Raw genomic sequence first — 20,984 nt, forward strand, 5'->3', positions numbered from 1 at the left:
GCCTCTAAAGCCATGATACTTTTAGTTGTGTATGCATTAGGTAAGCTTCACACCTGTTGTCGTGCCCTTGCAGTTTTGCACTACTGTACTGTAAGTATTGTAGGAAACAGCATTGAGAGGAACTTAGTTTTGTATTGTAACTTTTATTTTTGGATTCATTCTTATAGGTGAGGTTTCAGATGGATTCCTGAACTTGTGTGAATATTATTGGTTATAAGGTGTTCTGTCTACATCTGGTAAAGGAGTTTCACAATTTTCTTATGGGTTATGTTTGCTATTATGGTTGAAGGTATGTTTGTTGTACACCACTATGCATGTGATATCCACTGCAATGTTCCTTGTAGTGTCATTATTTTTAAACTACTTGATTTCATAAGATGGGCACTCATTCTGTGAAGAAATTCCTAGTGTGCCACTGTATCATAGGAGGGTAAAGTTTTGCTACAAGTTGCATCAGCCAGATTAAAATCAAAGGTCTTTTTCATTGATGAAGTACTTAAATTTTTTAATTTCTACAGTTACTAACCCTGTTTTGGGGACATTCAACTCACTAAAGTATTTCATTTTACAGCGTGGATTTGGTTAAGCAGCTGTTGACCCCTGATGAGAGGAAACGTCTCAGCAAAAAAGTGAGTTTGTGTAAATTTCCAGACTTTTATTGTATCACCTTAGCCAGGATTTAGATGCATAATCAAAATTGCACACAGCGTTGTCTTATGTGCATCAGTTAGTGATATTGAATTTTAAAACATCCAAATTATATTTTACATAAATTTACATATTTTTTTTTTATCAGCTTCAGCCAGGATTTAGTGCCTTGCAATATGTTCACTTTAACATAAGTTAGGCTACTACAGTTTAGACGTCGGTATCAGGTCTCGTTGATGTCAGATTAATGGAAGTCTACTTTTGTTACCTTAATATTGAAGGTTAACCCCTCATATTTTATTGAAGTGTGTGTTGAGGTCAAATAGAATTGTAATCTTCCACTCTCTTCATATGCTTATTTACATTTGAAGGAATAACCTTTAAACAAGATTTTAGTGTAAATGACTTGACTTGCGATAAGAGGATTTTGCTTTTAGAAATTAGAGGTAATTAATAGTGTCTGAGGGTATAATGTCTGTAATTGTAATTATAAGTTTTCCAGTTCTGTTAGAATAGAGGTTATTGTTTTCATGAAATTGTGTTTGCTGTGAACAGAAATAAAAAATTTGCACATTCCTCCAGGAAGCTTGTCCTGTTTCAAAAAAAACTTTTTTGTTACTAAACAAAATTTCTTTTGTTACAGTATGGTAGTCTACCTCTTGAGGCATTGTATTGCCACATGTGTGATCAGTCCAAATTCAGCAGTGTTGATGTGAGTATTAAATTTTTTTGTTTTACTCTTTCTGTAATATGTATATTAATGAATATAAGTAGGATTTTATTTTAAGTTGGTGTGTTCAGTACCAATACATACAGTATATTTCAGTGTAAGACAGTACAAGTATTTCAGGCAACAGTTTGAGAAATAAAACACAAGGTAACTTTTAATTTGCTGTTATGCAGCGATTTTATTAATTTTGATTGAAATAACAGTTATAGGGTAAGGCAAAGATTTGAAATTAGTAGCTACTATAATTACGTGTGCCAACACACACCATGAGCTAGCGACGGCGAATTTTAGGGGACCCATAGGTCTACCTTATGAATCATCAGCCACTACCTGGCTACCTCTCTCCCAGCATAGGTGGAGAAGTGTTTTGGGTTCCGATCATACGTGTACACGTTCAGTCTGTAGGACGTTGTGTAGCAGCATAATGACCAATCCTTTGTCTCTGCCTCATGTGAATTACCTCAAAACCTTTAATTTAAAAGAGAAAATTGTGCAGTCCTTGGAAACCTCTGCTCAAAGGGTGACAGTTATATTTCATGTAATGCAGGATGGCAAAGAAAGGGAAGTGAAATTTCACTTTCTTCTATTTTGTGTCTTAGCCATGCAGTTAGGGCAAAGAACAGACCATTTAGACATCCATTTCTTTGAATGGGTAACTGCATCAAACTTGGCATGGCGCTGACTGGGATGATTTGATAAGTCATTCCCATGAAGAGGCTCTTAAGACATCAGTCAAATTCTCAAGACCAGGGCAGAATCCCTCATGAGGATTCATTGAAGGTCATGGAACACCGTGACTAAAGTGACGAAACAAGTCTTGAAATGCGATCTAAACTAAAACCAATGCTCTTGTAAATTAAGATGTGAGGGAGAGATGATTTCTTGTCCTTCATAGCAGGCAAAGACAAATTCTGAAAATGAAGAAATAATTTAAAAATCCTCTGTCAGTAGAGTAGAGGCATAGAGTGCAAAAGCGTTCTGTTTGTTACACGAGGCAGCATATTTCACCCGATTTCCCAGTAGAAGTTGTTGATGTCTTGTATGGTGTAGCATTTGGTGTGCTTGCTATCTGAAAACCGTTTCTCTGAGGTTTTGCTGGATAATCTTGTCATGCTAAGACAGAGGCAGTGTAGACATTCATGGAACCTTTGAAACTGTTCACCTTTTTCCTGTGAGATAGATAAGGTTTTTAACAGGGAGCACATGATATTGTTGCAAGATAGAATTAGAATTGTCTTTGAATTATTTTGTGTTTCATGACACCATATTGAGGTTAATTTTCTGGGATTCAAGCAGTCTGCATTTCATATATTAGAGCATGATTTTAAATATTTAAAGGTGCTAGTGAAGATTGTTAACATTGTCAGAGTATTCATTGTGTTTCCATGTCTCCTCATGTTTACGTGGTACTTTCAGAGTTACTTGATGCATCAAATAGGGAAGAAACATGTTGCCATGACACGGTCTTTCTATGCTAAGTCCAATGCAACCTACCATGTTCTCAAGTCTGATGTCAAGGTAAGTTAAAGTTTACTTCATCACCGGTGGCAATCCCTTCAGCATAAATAAAAGTGGAGGAATAGTGAACTATTTCATACTAAGCGTATTTAACATGATTCCGTTTCAAGGATTATCACTCATTTTCAGATGGAACTGAGAAGGGATCTCTCTGTTGCTAATGTGCCCACAGACGGCTACTGCCCAACATGTGATGTACCCAAGTGGGGTAAATCCCATCACATGGGCATCGCAGCTAATAGGGTAAGAAGTATTTTGCTTCTGTTTGCTATTCTTAGGGAATTTTACTGTGTTTGGACGGGTACTGTAAGGGCACAAACATAAAATGAGCGTTGAAACTGAGGCGCTTATCTCTTGATCTATCAAATTAAGTTTGCCATCGAACTGACTTAATGACACTACTACTTTGTTTTCAGCTGCTACATAGGTTTGTGAAGCCACTCTGCTGCAACAACCAGCGTTTCGCCAGCAGGTTGCAGTATGAGAACCATCGTTTGTCACTGAAGCACTTGGAGGTAAGTTGTAACATGAAATTGTATTGTATGTTTTATAGTAGTAAGGATAGTAGAAAGATGAATGGAGTGTACTTGGCTACATTATCTAAAGAGAAAAATATGGCTTTGATGGCATTGTATTCTATGTTGATGACATGTAATGTTGAACAAGCAAACAAATTTTTATTTCTAAATCAGATGTACAGAAAAGAGTAAGGAAAATAATGTTAGGGTACTACTTTACCACAAAGGATACAAGAGATTTGCTTCTTGAATTTAGGGGAGGCTCCATGAGTTTTCATGAGCTTTTCTACAACTGTACATTATGAGAATTTCTGTGACAAGGTACTACATTGGTACCGCAGTTTACTTGATCTTAATTTTCTGGATTTTGTTACTTACCAGACGAGTCGGAGTGTAGCCAAAAAAAAAAAAAAAAAATTCAGACACTTGTGTTTTTACGTGTGGTTTTTCTTCCTGTCTTAAAAGTTGGAAATACATTATACAATATACTTACATAATGTACTTGCTGTACATGATTCAATTTATGCTTAAAAGGTCATTTTAACACATACAACTTACCTGTTAGTTACATATAGCTTTAGTCTTTGACGTCACGGCAAAATTTCAAAACGCATGGCAGCGCTCCAGTCCGAATATCGGGTGATCGCCTTACCTGCCCTCTGTCGGGGTACTAGGAACTATTCCAACATGCTTCAGAATAATTTTGCCGTCAATGGCGACATTGTTGTCGGTACTGAGGAAATTTCATTGTATCTGCCTACATCGAGCTGTTTTCACTTGGTGAAGTACTCTTTGTTGGTTTTGGCTTTGCCAGTTATTTTTGTCACCTATTTAGTCAGGTTTTCTGATAATTATGTCAGATTCTGGGTCTTATACCTTTAGGGTATGCAGCAAAGGCTGTAAGACGAGGTTGGTCAAGGCTAGTCTTGATCCTCATTCAATTTGTGTGGCTTGTAGAGGTCAGGAATGTTCATATGAGAGGAAGTGTGATGAATGTGTCAGTATGACTGAAAAAGATTGGAAGGCTCTATCTAAGTATGTAAAGAAGCTTGAGAAAGATAGAGCCAGGAAAGCTTTAGCTAGAAGTTCTTCTTCTCTCTCTCAGAAACCGAATCTCCCTTAGCTATGCAGGAAACTTCTATTAATATCCCCGTGGCTACTAATATTCCTATTCCTGACTCTGATATCCCTGAACCCGTTACCGTGTCTGAGTATCAAGTCCAGATGGACGCCAGATTTAACCTTATTGTGGGCGCCATGGAGGATATTGGCGTTAATGTGAAATCCCTTCATGAGCGTATGGATTCTTTCCAAAATATTGTGAATAATTTAAGTGCAGTGCAAAGTGTTAGTGTGGTGGAGGAGGTGGTTGCTCGGCCTACTGCGTTCTCCTAGACCTAAGCCTCTGTCAAGCTCCCCTGCTCCTGGGAGAAGACATGCTGAAAGTCCAAGGGAGGCGAGTGGGGTCTGCTCACGAGCAGCCGCCCTCTTGAACAGTCCTGTTGTTTCCCAGGCTGTTTCAGAGCGCGTTGGAAAGGCGACTCAAGGAAGTGTCTTTCTTCAAGCTCCAGTGATTACGCCTGCAGAGGCTGGAGATTTCCGACGAGTCTAGACCATTGAAGAGGTCCAGGAATCTTTTCGCCTTCAGCGGTTCAGAAGAAGAAGCCATTTCGCTTATCACAGCCTTCCTGTAGTTTTTGGGAGAGTCCGAGAGATTTTCGTCAGTCAGAAGAGTCTTCTCCCAGGCGCAAGGCTCATGTGCCAAGAGGTATAAGACTTCCCATTCGGTGTTGCCCAGCGTTCCCGGTGTTTCTCCTTTGGTTTCACGTAAGCCTATTGTGGCTTCTGCGCCTCTTCCTCATCACGATCCTGGCTCTACTGATCATCGTTCCCCAGTTGATCCTCGTCTACTCATGACTTTCTTGAGCGATGCACAAGAAAATTGAAGCATTCTTGGCGGGCTCGAAGGCCTGGTTCTTCTCCAGCAAAGCCTTCTGAAGTGTATTTGATGCCTCCTCCTTCGTCTCCTTCGAGCTCACGGAGCGCCCAACGAAAAGCTCCTCCTCGATCTGTGTCTCTTGATCCTCCTTTGGTTCAGGATCAGGCTTGAGACGCCTAGTCAGGCTCAGGCGCTCCCTCAAGATTTAGCGCTCTCTCAGGCTCAAGCGCCTCAGGTAGCGCCAGGTGAGGCGCCATCCCAGGCTCCTTTGTGGCGCCAGTTCAGGCTCCTCTTGTGGCGCCAGTTCAGGCTCCTCTTGTGGCGCCAGTTCAGGCTCCTCTTGTGGCGCCAGTTCAGGCTCCTCTTGTGGCGCCTACTCAGGCTCAGGCTCCTCCTCAAGCTCTTATTCAGGCTCCTACCCTCCTTCACAAGATGTATGTGCAAGCGGAAGGTTTTTCTCCTATTTCGTCTGAGGAAGAAGTTGTGGAAGAGTTTCCTGTAGAAGCAACCAGACTCCTCTCGCTCGGATTATAAGAAGCTTCTTCGCTTCTTTATTGATAGTTTTCCTGAGGATTTTTGCACCTGCGGCCCGCTTCCCTCTCTCTCAGTACGCAAGAGACTCAAGCCTCCTACCTCTTCCTTTATGAAGTTAGTGCTTTCTATTTCAGCCAAAAAGGCATTAAAGAAAATGAACTCCTGGTTGGAAGACAAACGTGATCAGGGAAAACCACTTTCTGCTTCCTCCTTCCAAGCTTTCTACTAAGACGAAGGCTTGCTACGACACTGGGAAGTTTTCTCTCTGGGAGCTTCTGCCTCCTCTCAGGAGACTTCTCCAGTCTCGTTGACTCTACTTTCAGGTCGTTCAGAAGATGAACTCGGCTCGGATTTTCTTCTCTCCTTCAGAGTTGGACCACCTTTTGAAGAACGTTTTCAGAGTTTTGAAGTCATCAGTTTTATGGACTGGACTATTACGCTTTGGGTAGGAAGGTAAAGTCTTTTGGTCTTTCCGAGCGCATTTCGATGATTTCTCTTCTGTTATGTCCTGCTTAGATAAAGGGATTCGTGTTGGTGGCCTGAGTTAGCCTCCATCTTCACGTTAGGAGTTCTTAAGATATTTTCACGCCCAGGAGCAAGGGACAACTTTGGTGCTCTTTTTGTCGCTCGTGGAGTTTCTAGGACTCAAAGATCGGCTCTTCTTTTCGCACCTCTGGATAAGAAGTACCTTTTCCCTCAAGAACTTGTGGTCAAGTGTGAAATCCCTTACTCAGAAGTCCACACAGGACCTTTTGGCGCAATCCACAGAGGAAACCAAAAGCTCCTCAACCTTCTCTGCCAGCGCAAACTCGTCCTCTAGTTAATCAAGATAGGCCCTTGACATGATGGCAGGCCCCTCACCCGTACAGTATCTCATGTTTCGGGGCAAAGCAAGATTTGTCTCCAAGACTATCAAACCTCAAAAAAAAGTGATCTGCATGTCCTCCATGCACTAGTCGGAGCCAGACTTCAGCAGTTCTGGCAAATTTGGGAGGAGATCGAGCGGACCAGTGGACCACGTCCCGTGCTAAAGGAAGGATATTCTATCCCCTTCCTCAAGAGGCCCCCTCTTGCAACAGAACCTTTAGCTTTGACAGCATATTCCAGCAACTTAGAAAAATGCTCGGTTCTGAGTGCGGAAGTAGACTCCATGCTTTTAAAAGGAGCGATAGAGATCGTGGAAGAAGTCAACTCTCCAGGCTTTTACAACCGCCTTTTTCTTGTTCCAAAGGCCTCAGGCGGCTGGAGACCAGTCCTGGACGTGAGTTCTCTCATTGATTTCGATTGGAGAAAACCAGTTTTCGATGGAGACGACGCAATCCGCCCTCAATTCTCTTCATTGAAGTCCGGGGATTGGATGGTCTCAATAGATCTGCAGGACGCTTACTTTCACATTCCGATCCATGAAGGCCCAGGAAGTTTCTTAAACAAGTTTTCCAGAGAAGACTTATCAGTTCAGGACTCTGTGCTTCGGTCTGTCCACAGCCCTCAAGTATTCACAAGAGTTATGTCCACTGTTGCCAAAGCTCTTCATCTCAGAGGAATAAAGATCTCTCTCTATCTCGACGATTGGCTCCTATTGTTTTCCCAGTCTCAGTCTCAGTGCTTGGAGGATTTGCAAGTAACTCTCGACTTGACACAGAAGCTAGGACTTCTAATCAATTGGAAGAAGTCTCACCTATCTCCTCACAATCCAGGATCTATTTAGGAATGAGACTGAAACAGTTCCTTTTCTGGCTTTTCCGTCAGATCAAAGAATCTCGGACTGTCTATTAAAAAGTCCAGAACTTTCTGGATATGGATACCTGTTAATGAATAAGGCTTGGATGAGCCTCCTGGGAACTCTGGCGTCAATAGAAAAGTTTGTCTCCCTGGGGAGACTTCACATGAGGCCCCTTCAATTCTACCTCAGGGAGCAATGGAACAGGAAAACGCTTCCAGACTCCTTCTCCTTTCCAATCTCGGACCTTATCAAGGAAGATCTAAGGTGGTGGTTAGATAAAGAAAATTAGAGAAAGGTCTCTCTCTATTTCCGTCGAACCCGAACCACGAACTGTTTGCAGATTCAGAAGTAGGATGGGGAGCGACGTTGGGTGTAAAAGAAATTTCAGGTTTGTGGAATGCGACAGAAAAAGAATGGCACATCAACAAGAAGGAGTTGAAAGCAATCCACCTGAGTCTCGGGACACTTCCTACCATTCGTACAGGGACAAACAGTTCTGGTTCATTCAGACAGCACCACAGCGTTGTCTTACATAAAAACAGGGGCACTCATTCTTACTCCCTCAGCGAGGTAGCAAGAGACCTCCTTTTGTGGGCAGAGAAGCACAAGATTCTGCTCCTAACAAGATTCATTCAGGGAGCCCTCAACGTGAGAGCGGACTCCTTGAGCAGGAAGCACCAGGTTCTGTCCACAGAGTGGATTTTGCACAAGAAGTGTGCAAGTCGCTGTGGAGACTTTGGGGTCAACCTCTGGTAGACCTTTATTTTGATCGACGAACAAGTCCAACAGGCTCCCAATCTTCTGCTCTCCTGTCCCGGACCAAGCAGCCTTCCAGACGGACGCAATGCTACTGAATTGGTCGGGTCTGGACCTTACGCCTTCCCGCTGCGTTCAAGATGTTAGGTGCGGTGTTGAGGAAATTTCAGCACCACTCCAACACCAGGATGACGTTGATAGCCCCTTCTGGCCTTCCAGGGATTGGTTCCCAGTTCTCATGGATCTCTTGATCGACTTCCCGAGGAGCCTTCCAAACAGAGTAGATTTACTCAGACAGCCCCACTTCAGGAGATTTCAATAAAACCTGTCAAGTCTGCGGCTAACTGCGTTCAGACTATCGAACGTCTACTCAGAAGCAAAGGATTTTCAAGAAAGCGGCTCAATCCATCGCTAGAGCCAGAAGACCATCTTCGATCAAGGTCTATGAGTCCAAGTGGAATATGAAACAAGTTCATGGTGCAAAGATCATGACATTTCCTCTTCCAAACCTCGTGACGCAGATTGCGGATTTTCTTTTGTTCCTCAGGGAATAAGAACCTTTCTGTATCCACAATTAAAGGTTATCGTAGCATGCTGGCTACTGTTTTTCGTCACAGAGGTTTGGATATCTCTAATAACCAAGATATAACGGACCTTATTAAATCCTTCGGTACCTCTAAGAGGTCAGATGCTAAAGTTGTTTCATTTGGAATCTTGATGTAGTCCTGAAGTGGCTTATGTCTGAGAAATTTGAACCTATGGATTCTGCTTCTTTAAGAGATCTTACGAGGAAAACCTCTTTTTAGTTTTGTTAGCTACAGCTAAGAGAATCAGTGAGATCCACGCCTTGGATAAGAGAGTAGGATTCTCTGCTTCAAAAGCAATTTGTTCTTTCAAACTGTTTTTATGGCCAAGAACGAGACCCCTTCGCAGTCGTGGCCTCGCTCTTTTGAGATTCATGAGTCTGTCGGAATTGGTAGGTAAGGAGCAGGAGAGGTTCCTCTGCCCAGTCAGAGCCTTGAAATATTATTTGCGAAGGACTAAAGATATTAGGGGTCCTTCAGATTCCTTATGGTGTTCGGTCAGGAACCCTCTTAGACCGATGTCCAAGAATGCCATGTCCTTTTTATTAGAGATCTGATTTCTGAAGCTCACTCCAATATTTCAGAGAATGATTTGAAAATGTGTAAAGTGAAGGCTCAATAGTGAGGGCTATCTCTACTTCTCTCGCTTATAAAAGGAACCTCTCCCTTCAAGATATTGTGCAAGCAACCTACTGGAGATGTAAGTCTGTATTTGCTTTGCATTATCTCTTGCAAGTGCAGACAGTGTTTGATGAGTGCAGCACGTTAGGGCCCTTTGTTGTATCTGGCACGGTAATGGGTAAAGGGGTAAAGGAGGATTAACCTACCTTTACTTACTTGTTTTTTGGAGTGTGAAGGTTTTTAAGGTTGTCTGTGAGGGTAAGTGTTGGATAGTTTTACCCCACAGTTGGTTTTGGTTTTTATGGTTATGCTTTTTCTTTGGTGTTGGGTGACCCTTTTGTAATTCATGATGTTTGTGCTGCGCCTGAGCAGGGGCATACTTGTGGTATTGTCAGGCCATGTCCTAGGTGACTGATACCCAGCTTAAGCAATCTGCGACCAGGTCATTATACCCATGGTTGCTCTAAGGATAGCAGGTTACTGAGGCAGTAACTGTGGAATCAGCTACCTTAGCAGGTGAGGAACTAAGAAATTTTCTACATTAATAACCTTAATGTTTCCAACAACTCTTTTTAGCTGTCATTGCCCCACCTCCTAAAGGTGTCAATCAGTTATATGTAACTAACAGGTAAGTTGTATGTGTTAAAATGACATTTTTATTCTAAAATAATGTTTTAACACATACTTACCTGTTAGTTACATATATGAAAGCCCACCCTCCTCCCCACGGGGACAGGTAGGCAAATTATTCTGAAGCATGTTGGAATAGTTCCTAGTACTTACCACAGAGGGCAGGTAAAAAAAATCAAAATATTCAGGACTGGCGCGTGTGGTTTTGAAATTTTGCCGTGACGTCAAAAGACTAAAGCTATATGTAACTAACAGGTAAGTATGTGTTAAACATTATTTTAGAATAAAAATGTCATTTTTTAAAAGTGATGGTGTCACTCTTTGTTCATCTGGCAATCACAGGCTCAGAAACTCTGAGATTTTTGGTTAAATAGAAGTGTAAATGTATGTTTATAAATAATGTACAGTACCTGTATTTCAGAATGGGCAATTGCTTTAATGCAAAATATTGTGAATAAACTTCTAAAAGCAAAATTTCACATTGATATTTTTAAGGAAGTGGCAAGAAAGGTGGTTTCCCCCACCCTCTTGCCAAGAATAAGAAATGTACAAGCAGACAGATTAGCTTCTGGCCTACAAGTTGTAATAGCAACTGGAAGGTTGAAGTTGCCATAATCAAATTGAGGCTCACACAAACTCTGCTCACTCCTAAGTATATTTTAGATACTAGTGGTGTAGTGGTATGTGTTTATGTGTGGCTAATAATAATACTTTTATGTGAAGTTAACTATATCAGGGATCTAGTACATCTCTCCGTATTTTAGTTCTTGTTCATGTGGTTGTGGCTTCTATGATTCATGCTGTTGAATTTACAGAATCTGTTTTAAAAGCCTAGAAAGTAGAATGCTGTATTCAGTTTTATTTTTCATATTAAACCATATATACCTTATTCAGTGACTCGGCGAGAATTGGCATTTGTATACACTTACCTCTGATTATATTTTTAGAATGATTATAAGAAGATGGTAGCATCAGAAGAGAGGTTCAAGAAGCGGCTAAGTGAGCTGAAGGAGGAAATGAAGACAGAAGGAATGGAAGAGGAAATAAAACAAATTGAAGAGGAGGAGGAGAGGATAGGAAAGTTATTCACAGTTGCAGAAAGAATCAAAGGTAGGTGTTCATATTCTTTTGGAGACAGTAAGGCATGTACTCCATTGCATGCACGGTTGAAATCATTGTAAGTAAGTTCTCAAAATTAAGAGCATCCTGTTGCTCAGATTAAAAGTATCTTAATAATGCTCAGGAGTGACATGCATAGTTCCAGTGTTGGTAGATTTCAGGAATTTAACTGTTCTCACATTATCTGATTTATTGCAAGTTAAGTTTCTTATTACTGTGAATGCCATGTTTTAAGTTTCCATGTTGTATATGGGGAGCATAATGTTGGTAATTTTTTTTTCCTTAAATTATAAAATTTCTACATAAAATTTTAAGCCACTGTTTAAACATTTTATTAACCACTGTTGTCTTTTTTAAATTTATTTTATTCCATAGTCCCAGTAGTTTTTCTTGGACCTGTGTTGATTGTGGTTAAGTGATTGGTTTTCTACTGTGAAAATGCTAGTGATGCCATTATATTATTTTTATTCCAGCTATTTGGACTGTCGTCTTTTTTAATTTATTTTATGCCATAGTTCCAGCAGTTTGTCTTGGACCTGTGTTGATTACACTATTTTTATTCCAGCCATTTGGACGCTGTTAGTTCCCAAAATGAATTCCTTAGGGAAAGAAAAGTTGCCTGACAGAATAGTCAAGCTGAAGACCCTCAGAGAAATAAATCTTCGAATGAAGAAGCCCATAAAGAACACTGTTCAGTTGGTGCCATTTGATCCATCAGAGCCTGTTGGTGAGTGATTGGATGACTATAAGGTTAAATATAAGATTTTTATTATTTTGCAGCCTTTAAAGTTGAAAATATGTTGTGTAGCATTTGATTTTATATCTTACCTTCCATAAAAATTACCATGTTTTATCAGTTGTAATGATTATATAACATATCTAAAACCCATTGTACTCAACAGATACAGAATGTATGGGTAGCTAAAATATTATTTCACAGAAAATTACTTGGTCAAAGCACAACTACAAAAGATCCAATATAGCATTGGTGGGCCTTCACAATGACTCCTTGTTAATTATGTGGTTGTATTTCAGGGATTGGCAACATGATTGTATCAACACACTATCGATGCAGCATCTGTAGCAAATCTATTGAGCCAGATAAGGAGAGTGTTCTTGCACACTGCAGCAGTGAAGATCACTACAAGAATGCATTGGTAAGATATATTTAATTTAACCTGAGTTGATTGCAAATAATTTTTTGTTTTCTTATGGTTTGTTGTTTTGTCCACATTCATTTTCCATTTTAGATTTTAAAGGCTATTTTTTCAGACTGCATTATAGGAGTCCCCGGTTTCGGCAGCCTCGTTACCTGCGATCTGGGTTTACGGCGATTGTTAGCATGACTAACCAGATTTTTGTCGCTGATAACCGGTTATATATTACTGATCACCGGTTATTGGCGTAACCAGGGATCAGTGCCAATAACCGGGGACTGCCTGTGTATTAAAAAATATACTTACATTTGTGAGACCAAGCATTGGGGTACTATAAATTCTTCTTCCTGAGCCATCCAATAAATTGAATGTTCTTTTTTGGAAGCTAGACCTCTTAATATATACAGTATATATCCATTATTTAATGTGAAAAGATTCAGCATATTCCAAAACTTACAGCTCTGATTTTTTGCATTAGGTCAGAAGGTGCTTGTTTGTATCAGTTTCAAAACAAAACCATGAATTCTGTAGTTAATAACTAAACAAGATTTTTGGCTGAATATATATGATAGTCATAGGCAAGTTGGCTGAATCTTATATGAAAGCTTGATACATCATGGTATCGCACAAGAACAGCGAAGATTTATGATTTGTACAAATATTTTTATTTTTGCCAATGTAAATTACTGTCTTTAGTGTGTTTGTACAAAGCACACAGTGCCCTCTTATCTTTGAGTACATTATATACTCCATTACTCGTTATAATATTAATCATTACGACACAATACCTGGCAAAAAGACCAACTAGAAGAGAATTCTTTGATATTATTTTGGCCACCATGGAGCTGTGGTAGACCATGGAAGGTAGCTCTTTGAGGATGAAACAAGCGACTACCAAAAATAGGTTTTTCCTAAGCCAATACCTGTTTTATGTCAGCTTTTCCCCGTGAGGGTTTAAATGTGAAGTGTGTTCTCTTCATTCTTCCCTGACCTTTGCCCATTATATGTCTGAAATCCCATCAGGTCTAGGTCTTGAGGAAAAAGTGCTAGTGGTAACTGTTGTATATTGGTTTGCTAGGCATTGCTTTTGTTAAAATGATTTTTAGGTAAGTCAGGCATATTTTCATCATTTTAAGTAATATGGCATTTGCTCACTACATGAGATTGGGTTTTTCATATTTAGCTTTCCCAGTCAGTTTTCTGGTAACATCATGCAGCCTAAGATTTTTTTTTCCTGTTGTGAAGATTGAAGGATGACAAAATTTAAAGGAGATGGGAAGAAACCATAGGGAATTGGTGAAAAATAAATGGTTGAGAGTATTGCAGTTGAAGGCAGGATGGATGATGCTGCAGTAAACCTATTATATATAGTTAATGTGGCACATTAAGTAAATAGTTGAGAGTATTGCAGTTGAAGGCTGGAGGGATCCTGCAGTAAACATATTATTTAATGTGGCACATTAGATAGTACCCACAATGGCAAAAGTTTTTTTTTTTTTTTTTTTTTTTTTGTAAGGAATTCACTTTTCAGCCCAAGAAATATGACTTTTTTTTTTTTAGGGTTTTAAAAATATTCCCCTTTTTTTAACAATGTATTGTAAAGGCAAGTTTTTTTCTTTATCTCTTGTGTACCAGTATGAAAGCATTGATACACTGTATCATGTTTTTTTTTTTTCTTGCAGCGTAAACAGGAGGAAATGAGAAATGCAGAAAAACTTGCGCTGGAGAAAAAAGAGGAAGACGAAGAAGGTAGTGATGGGGAACAAAAGGAGGAAGAAGAAGAGAATAATGATGATATTGGTGATGATGAACCTATGGAAGATCCCTACGAAGGAGAGTCTGTAAGTGAAAATGTCTCCGTTTGTTTGGAAACAGGTGGTGCATGGAGGCAAGCATATAAGATGCCTCCAATACTTGGTTTTGTAGATTTGCATTAGAGTTGCAGGAAAATCAAATGTAAGGGGAGTATCAGGCTCAACTGGAACAGGAAAATCATTAAAGGCAGCAGGAGCTGCCTGATTGGTAGGTATCGCAAGCACTGAATTTATTGTGAGGCTGCCAAATCAACGAAACCAGCAGGAACAATAGGCAAAGCAGGAGCAGCTGGGACAGCTTGCAGAACCTTAATAAGTGACATTGATATAGTAGACATGGCAATTGCATTATGCACTAGTAAAGAACAAGGGCAAACTAATTAAAAGAAAAGTTTAAGAGCTGGAGATAGGGTAGCCAGAAGAGACAAAATCATTAAGTAGCAAAGGTTACAATTATGCAGTTTTAAGAAGGATGAAAAAGTTGGAAAAGGTGTAATTACATTAGGAAAAAGCAAGCTTACATGAATGTCGATGATCAAGAAGTGTTTGAGATTGCGGGCCCAAAAGCCGGGGTATGTCTGTTAGAACGTAAGTTGGTTATGCTGCAGACCCACCAGGCAAGAATGATGTTGCTGGATCCATACCATGAGTGTAAATAATCACGCTTGTCTAGATAAACATTTAAGACCAAGAATATGGCCACAATGTGATTCATAGCATTGGTGTGAAACAGCAAAGTCTTTAGACAAAAAGTAGGGTCCAAGCGATATGTATAAGGTTATTTTAATGATGTACAAAACTATACTAAAGAAATTACTAACCATCATTTTCTCAAGATTTTAAGGATTATATATTGTACTTAAAACTACAGTATAGTTTATCTTTAGACACACAATATTTTCCCCATTTTAAATACTAGACTAGCAATACTATATTCAAGAATCTGCTTTGTTGGAGTGGGTATTACACACACATTTGAGAATACATGCTGCTATTTTTAGTCCAGTTTTTATTTTGTAATTTTCATTTCTTTAGGGTGACATTAATACATTGATGAATGAGGTTGAAGAGATGATTGATAATGAAGACGAAGACTCGAGAGAGGCTGATAATGAAAATGTACCAGAAGGGTAAGGAAATGAATCTCCGTAGTAAAAAAATATGCATTTATTTTCAATTAATGTACATAACCTGTCATACAGTAGATCTTCATTTGACTCTTTTTGGTGTACATTATTTGGAGCATTTTAAAGTTTAAATGTTCTTTAAGTTTCATGTGAATTTCTAAAGGGGGTTCTTAATTTGTTTGGTAGATTTGTGGACAACGATGAACTGATTTATGATGACGGCGACATTGCTGAGGAGTTTCGTGAAGTTCTAGACTACAATCCAGATGACGTTGAAGATGAAGGAAGCTTTGAAGATGCAGAAGCAGAGGGAAAGCCTGCTGGTAGATCTGCTGGAGGCGTAGGAAGAAAGTCCAAAGCAACTCCTAAAAAGGAGAAACCAGCTACCAAAGCATCAACATCTGTCAGGAGAACAAGGAAGAAATAGATGACAGGGTTTAAGAACAAGTGGAATGCCAAGTTGCCACCTCTTCATGACAAAGGTGTTTTCCCAGTAACGTTTAAGTTTTATAGAAACTCGATCTTTTAGCTAAAAGATCACATCCATGGTAGGAATCCACATGTTTATTTTCATTGTAAGCATTCAACATTATACAGTAATGTAGTTTTACATCTTTTGTAATGTGTTCTCAGATTTTAGGGCACATTAGGATACTTGGAAATAGTTTTGGTACAAGGAACAATTTGCTGCGAATACATGAACAAATGAAAGAATTTGAAAGACATGTTCAGTGTACAGCAACAAACTGATGTTTATTCTAAGACTAAAGCAGTCTTGTAATTGATGGAAGGAAATTGAAATTGTAGATAGGTTTTCATGTATATTTAGACTACATATTATTTGTATTATGTTTATATATGTTATGTCTTGAATATAGTTGCTTCCTGAAATTACAAGTAATATATGTAGCTACCAAGGCTTATTTTGATGTTGCTAATAAATAGTTAACAGTATGCTTCCCAGGAGTGCTTATACTGTATTTTAACTTTTAAGTCTTTAGGTATTTCTTTTTAACAAAAAGTACTCTAGTTAGAAATTGCAATTATGAAAACTGATGAAAATTGTACTTGTATTATGGACTTGAATAAACACAAAAAATGATTTTGTATAATAACCACTTCAACATGCTTGTTAACTTTTAAGTGCATATTTTGTTAATTGTGAAGGGTTTGTTAGAAGAGGTCTCTTGTGAACTGCTCAGCAAATTGCAGTAAATATTTGAGATTGTAATTTTACCATTGAAGAACAGACTTTCCTTCTTGGTCAGTTCTTCAGCCCCATAGAACCCGTTCCCTTCACGCTGTTGACTATATAGGATCTTCTGTAAGAGAGAGGCTTTTCTCTCCAATTGCAGGAGACGTTGAGGATAGTTAGAAGGTCCTCAACAGATGTGTATCGGAATAGGATCTGTCAGTGTCATGGGAGGGTTTCTCCCTGGTCAGCCTCTCTTCAGCAGGTGGTTCAGACATACCTGCATTTAGGTGGTTCAGACATCAAAGTTTGGGATCTAGCACAGGCAGACTAACTTTCACAGTACAGTATTCCACCTGAGTGACATTACCCTTAAGTCTTTGGACATCTGCTTAGGAAATGTGAGGCTCCTCAGTACATTGAACAGATATCCTAGCCCCACTGGACAAGAAAAGCATATTGCCTAATGTTCAAAGGTAGGCATAGGGTGGTGAAGCGAATGACTTCTCTTTTTCCTACCTCTTTCCCAAACTGCACAGAGTTCAGGTTATGTACATGCGAATATTAGAGCACCCATCCAAAGTTTTTGGTCTGAGGAAATGACTGTCTTTTCTCTTATAAAAAGGGGGTTAACTGTTGTAGAGCATTACCAGCACTTGGACATATTTACAATAATGTTTTCATTCTCTTACCTGTATTTCCCAACCATGAGACAGTGATCCCCAGAGATTTTCCGTGAAGGGTTTGTTCCTTTAAAAGCACTAAAGTCTGACAAGGGGCCTTATCAGTCGCATCTGAAATGTCAGCTGAGTAGAAAGTTTCAGGAGTCATCCTTTCCCTGCTTATATTTATGAGTGGGAAGTCAACATTGCTAAATGGAAGGCAAAACAACTTCTAAAATTCCAGATAACAGTACCTTAACATGGGGAATTAGTCTTGTATGTAAAGATTAGTATTTTTGTGAGGACAAATAATGATTTTTAGAAAATAAATTTATTTGTTTATTAGTAATCTGTTAATCATTAGTAAGTTAATCTGTGCAATGGCTCTCCAGCTTCACCAACTTTAAAAATCTTAAAAGGCAAAGATAGACCTCAGTGCAAATGTCCAGGGCATGCTCCATCATCCCACAGGCCATCAGCCTTCTGTGCAGTTCTGTTTTGAGGTTCTTTTGCCTCTTTAGCATTGCATTTTTTCGTTTTTTCTACTTTGCAACATTCCTTTTTGGAGTTTAAGTAATTACTTGTATTTCATACTCTTGGGAACTGCTTGTTCATGATTTGGAATTATTCATTATTAACACAGTCATTGCATTCTGTCTGTCATAATTTGGTATCAAATTTCAGTAATTTTTTGAAATGTAGATGTGTTCTTGCCAGTTTCACATTAATGGGTTACATTCATTTCTCCCTTTTCTGTTTTTGTCATTCTTACCCCAGTGAAGTTCTTTTATTCCCATGTACTCTAAAATCAAAACAATTTTATTTTTCTTTGGTTTTTCTTTTTCCTTGAATTTGTTGTATGACCGTATCTCATTCCCTGTGTTTATGTAATTGTATGCTTAGAGGTTCATACTTGCAGCTCCCTAATGTCTAGTCCTAAGTTTGTAGAGCAACAGTGGTATCTACAGAAGATGTGTGCAGTTTGCGTAAATTAGTCTGTTCATCTGTGCTTAAGACCTCAGCAGATGCATCCTAGACTATTCTTCATCATGGCATGCCATTGCTCCTATGGTCAAGACTTCAGGTGCTTTGGATGTGGCATCATGTCCACAGTGGCTCCTCTTTGTGCCAAGAGGTAGGATTGGTCAAGTTTTGGTTCCATAAATATGAAGCTAGTATAAATGGTGTAATACAACTGACCCTCTAATTTTGCAGATTTTTGTTCATGAATGTGAATGACTTGAGGAACTTTCATCAGTGTTTAGATGAAATATTTTTTTCATTGTATCAATTCACAGGTGACTGGTATAGTTTAGAAATATACAGAAAACTTATATGAGGTCTCTTTAACAGTAGGTAAGTATCCAAATAATAAGTTTTATTGCGAAAATTTATATTATGGATAAAATCTTCACTATATACAATTTAGTAAAAACCAGTCACACTTAAACCACAGGCAACATTGCAATTGAAGAAAATGTAAAGAAAGGTAAAACTGCAGTTGATGCATAGAAGCCTGGAAAAATAGTGGAAACTAAAAAACCACATTGTAATAGCTTTTGCAGTAATTATATTTTTAATGCTTTTTAACTGTTATCTTAACCCAAAAGCATAAAACTCCTAGTTTCCTAAAATTGCCACTTAGAGCCCAAAGAAAGTGAAGACCCTGCAAGAAAATACTGACTTGCTAGATTTTGTACATTCTAGTCTCAGGCAGTGGTTGATTACCATACTGACAATAGTGGATCAACTGTAATGTACATGGAAGAAACAGCCAGCACATGTAAAAGCACTGCATCTTGTTTGGGTGTAGTATTACTATAAAAAGGCAACTCGTGGTTATATGTATGATGATTTGAGAAAAGACCATGTCACTAGACACATCAGTAAGGTATATAGAAGGCAATGATTCTAGCCCTACAGACTTCAAAGCCGGCAGAGGCAGATTTGATAATTTCTACAGGAGGTTTGGACACTTAAGAAAATGAAAGAGAGGCAAGAATATTCACTGGATCAAGTATTCAATCCTAATGAAACAGCTCTGTTTTGGAAAATGGTAGAGGACCATTAAAAGCACCAGGTTTTAAGACGAAAAAGAGATTGATGGTTTAGTTTTCTGCCTATAACCCCCATAGGGGAGGAAATATGTTCAGAGTGGAATTTTCTGCCAATAACTCCCATAGGGGAGGAAATATGTTCAGAGTGTGGGATTTTCTGCCAATAGCCCCCATAGGGGAGGAAATATATTCAGTGTGGAAAAAGTCTTAAAATCTTGAAGATTTTAATGGTCTGGAGGTGATAAGAAGGGGTGAAGAGTAGTTAGTAAGATAATATAGAGGAGGATAGTTTAAGTCCTTCAAAGAAGGCATCGTGCTTACCCCATATAATAATGGGAAAAATGCACGTTAAAGACGAAGAATAGTTTGTATCCATAGAGTGTAACAGAATTCACCAGCTTGGTAACCGTATACACTTGTAAAATTTTATGTTTGAGATGGAACTAAGTAAATTGTGTTTGCATGAAAGCTTCCAGTTCTCCCTTGCAAAACCTTGAAATGCAAAACTAATTTCTGTATCTTTGGAGGTGTTGGTGTCATATTGAAGTGTTTGGATTATCTTGGTTCATCCCTCAAGAAATTAAAACTTGATAAAAAAAAACTGTAGGGCTTTTTTTTCTTTTGATAATTTTGTTAATTTTCTGTTTCAGTTTTAGATATTAAAAAACAATGCTTTCATAAATGAGAAGACAGAATCATGAAATTTCCCTCAGCAAGATTGTTCTGTAGATTGTACATTGGCCAAATAAGGTCTTGTCGCATGAACGTAACTTGCCAACAACTCTCCACTTCTTTGCAATGTTCAACCACACGCTTGTCACCAGAATCTGCCCACCTTGAAATCAGTGAGTACAGCCTGTGTACATGAAATTTTTTTTTTTTTTTTTTTTTTTTTTTTTAACGCTCCTTCCAAGGGGTACTGCGTTCATAAGCTCGCATATCCATTATTTTCTACTTTTTCCCAATATGCAGAATAGTCTCTTCCCACCAAACCATACAACTTCATTAATTTCACCGTTCTCCAGTTTTCCTCTCCCCTCATGCAGTGCAATGAAGGCATTCCTTTTACTGTACCTCCGTTCATATTCACTTCCATCTTACTGTCCACCCTCTCCTAACAATTGATTCATAGCGCAACTGCTTTGAGGTTTTCCTTCTCTTGCGCCTTTGAAACCTTTACTGTCAATTTCCGTTTCAGTGCTGAATGTCCTTGGTTGCCCCAGTGCTTGGCATGTATGCCTAAAATATATAAATCAATCAATCAGTCAGTTTTCATCTCTTATTTAAGAACAAACACTTAGAGCAAGGTTGATGACTCGATGGTCGCATTAATCTGTTACGTAATCAAAACAATCCACTTTTAATTTCTGTTGCCGTCATTGAAAAAAGGTGTGAACATGAATGGTATTTTTATTTACATTAAGAGGTTAATAAAAGGACTTTTTTTACTGTTATGAATATTCATGGTAATCAAACTACCTGGTCATGACAAGGATTTTACACTTTTTGATGACAGGTAAGATTCGGTTTACTTTAGAATTTTCACCCTCAAAGCCCAGGGGAAGTTCTACAAGTAATATATATATATATATATATATATATATATATATATATATATATATATATATATATATATATATATATATATATAAATC

At 38.7% G+C, this 20,984-nt stretch overlaps 1 protein-coding gene across 5 annotated transcripts in view; it reads left to right on the plus strand.

The window, feature by feature from the left end:
- Positions 1-18,099, plus strand: part of LOC136846171 (hornerin-like) — a 56,038-nt gene extending 37,939 nt beyond the window's left edge. For all 5 annotated transcript variants that reach the window (XM_067116981.1, XM_067116979.1, XM_067116982.1 and 2 more), the window contains 11 exons: positions 572-629; positions 1,292-1,360; positions 2,795-2,896; positions 3,026-3,139; positions 3,313-3,411; positions 11,149-11,311; positions 11,886-12,047; positions 12,356-12,477; positions 14,160-14,318; positions 15,327-15,421; positions 15,605-18,099. In XM_067116981.1, coding sequence (XP_066973082.1) covers positions 572-629; positions 1,292-1,360; positions 2,795-2,896; positions 3,026-3,139; positions 3,313-3,411; positions 11,149-11,311; positions 11,886-12,047; positions 12,356-12,477; positions 14,160-14,318; positions 15,327-15,421; positions 15,605-15,845 — 1,384 coding nt within the window. In that variant the 3' untranslated portion in view covers positions 15,846-18,099. The remainder of the gene's footprint in view (positions 1-571; positions 630-1,291; positions 1,361-2,794; positions 2,897-3,025; positions 3,140-3,312; positions 3,412-11,148; positions 11,312-11,885; positions 12,048-12,355; positions 12,478-14,159; positions 14,319-15,326; positions 15,422-15,604) is intronic.
- The last annotated feature ends 2,885 nt before the right edge of the window (positions 18,100-20,984 follow it).

The sequence above is a fragment of the Macrobrachium rosenbergii genome, chromosome 14 (assembly GCF_040412425.1).
Source record: "Macrobrachium rosenbergii isolate ZJJX-2024 chromosome 14, ASM4041242v1, whole genome shotgun sequence".
Classification (NCBI taxonomy): Eukaryota; Metazoa; Arthropoda; class Malacostraca; order Decapoda; family Palaemonidae; genus Macrobrachium; species Macrobrachium rosenbergii.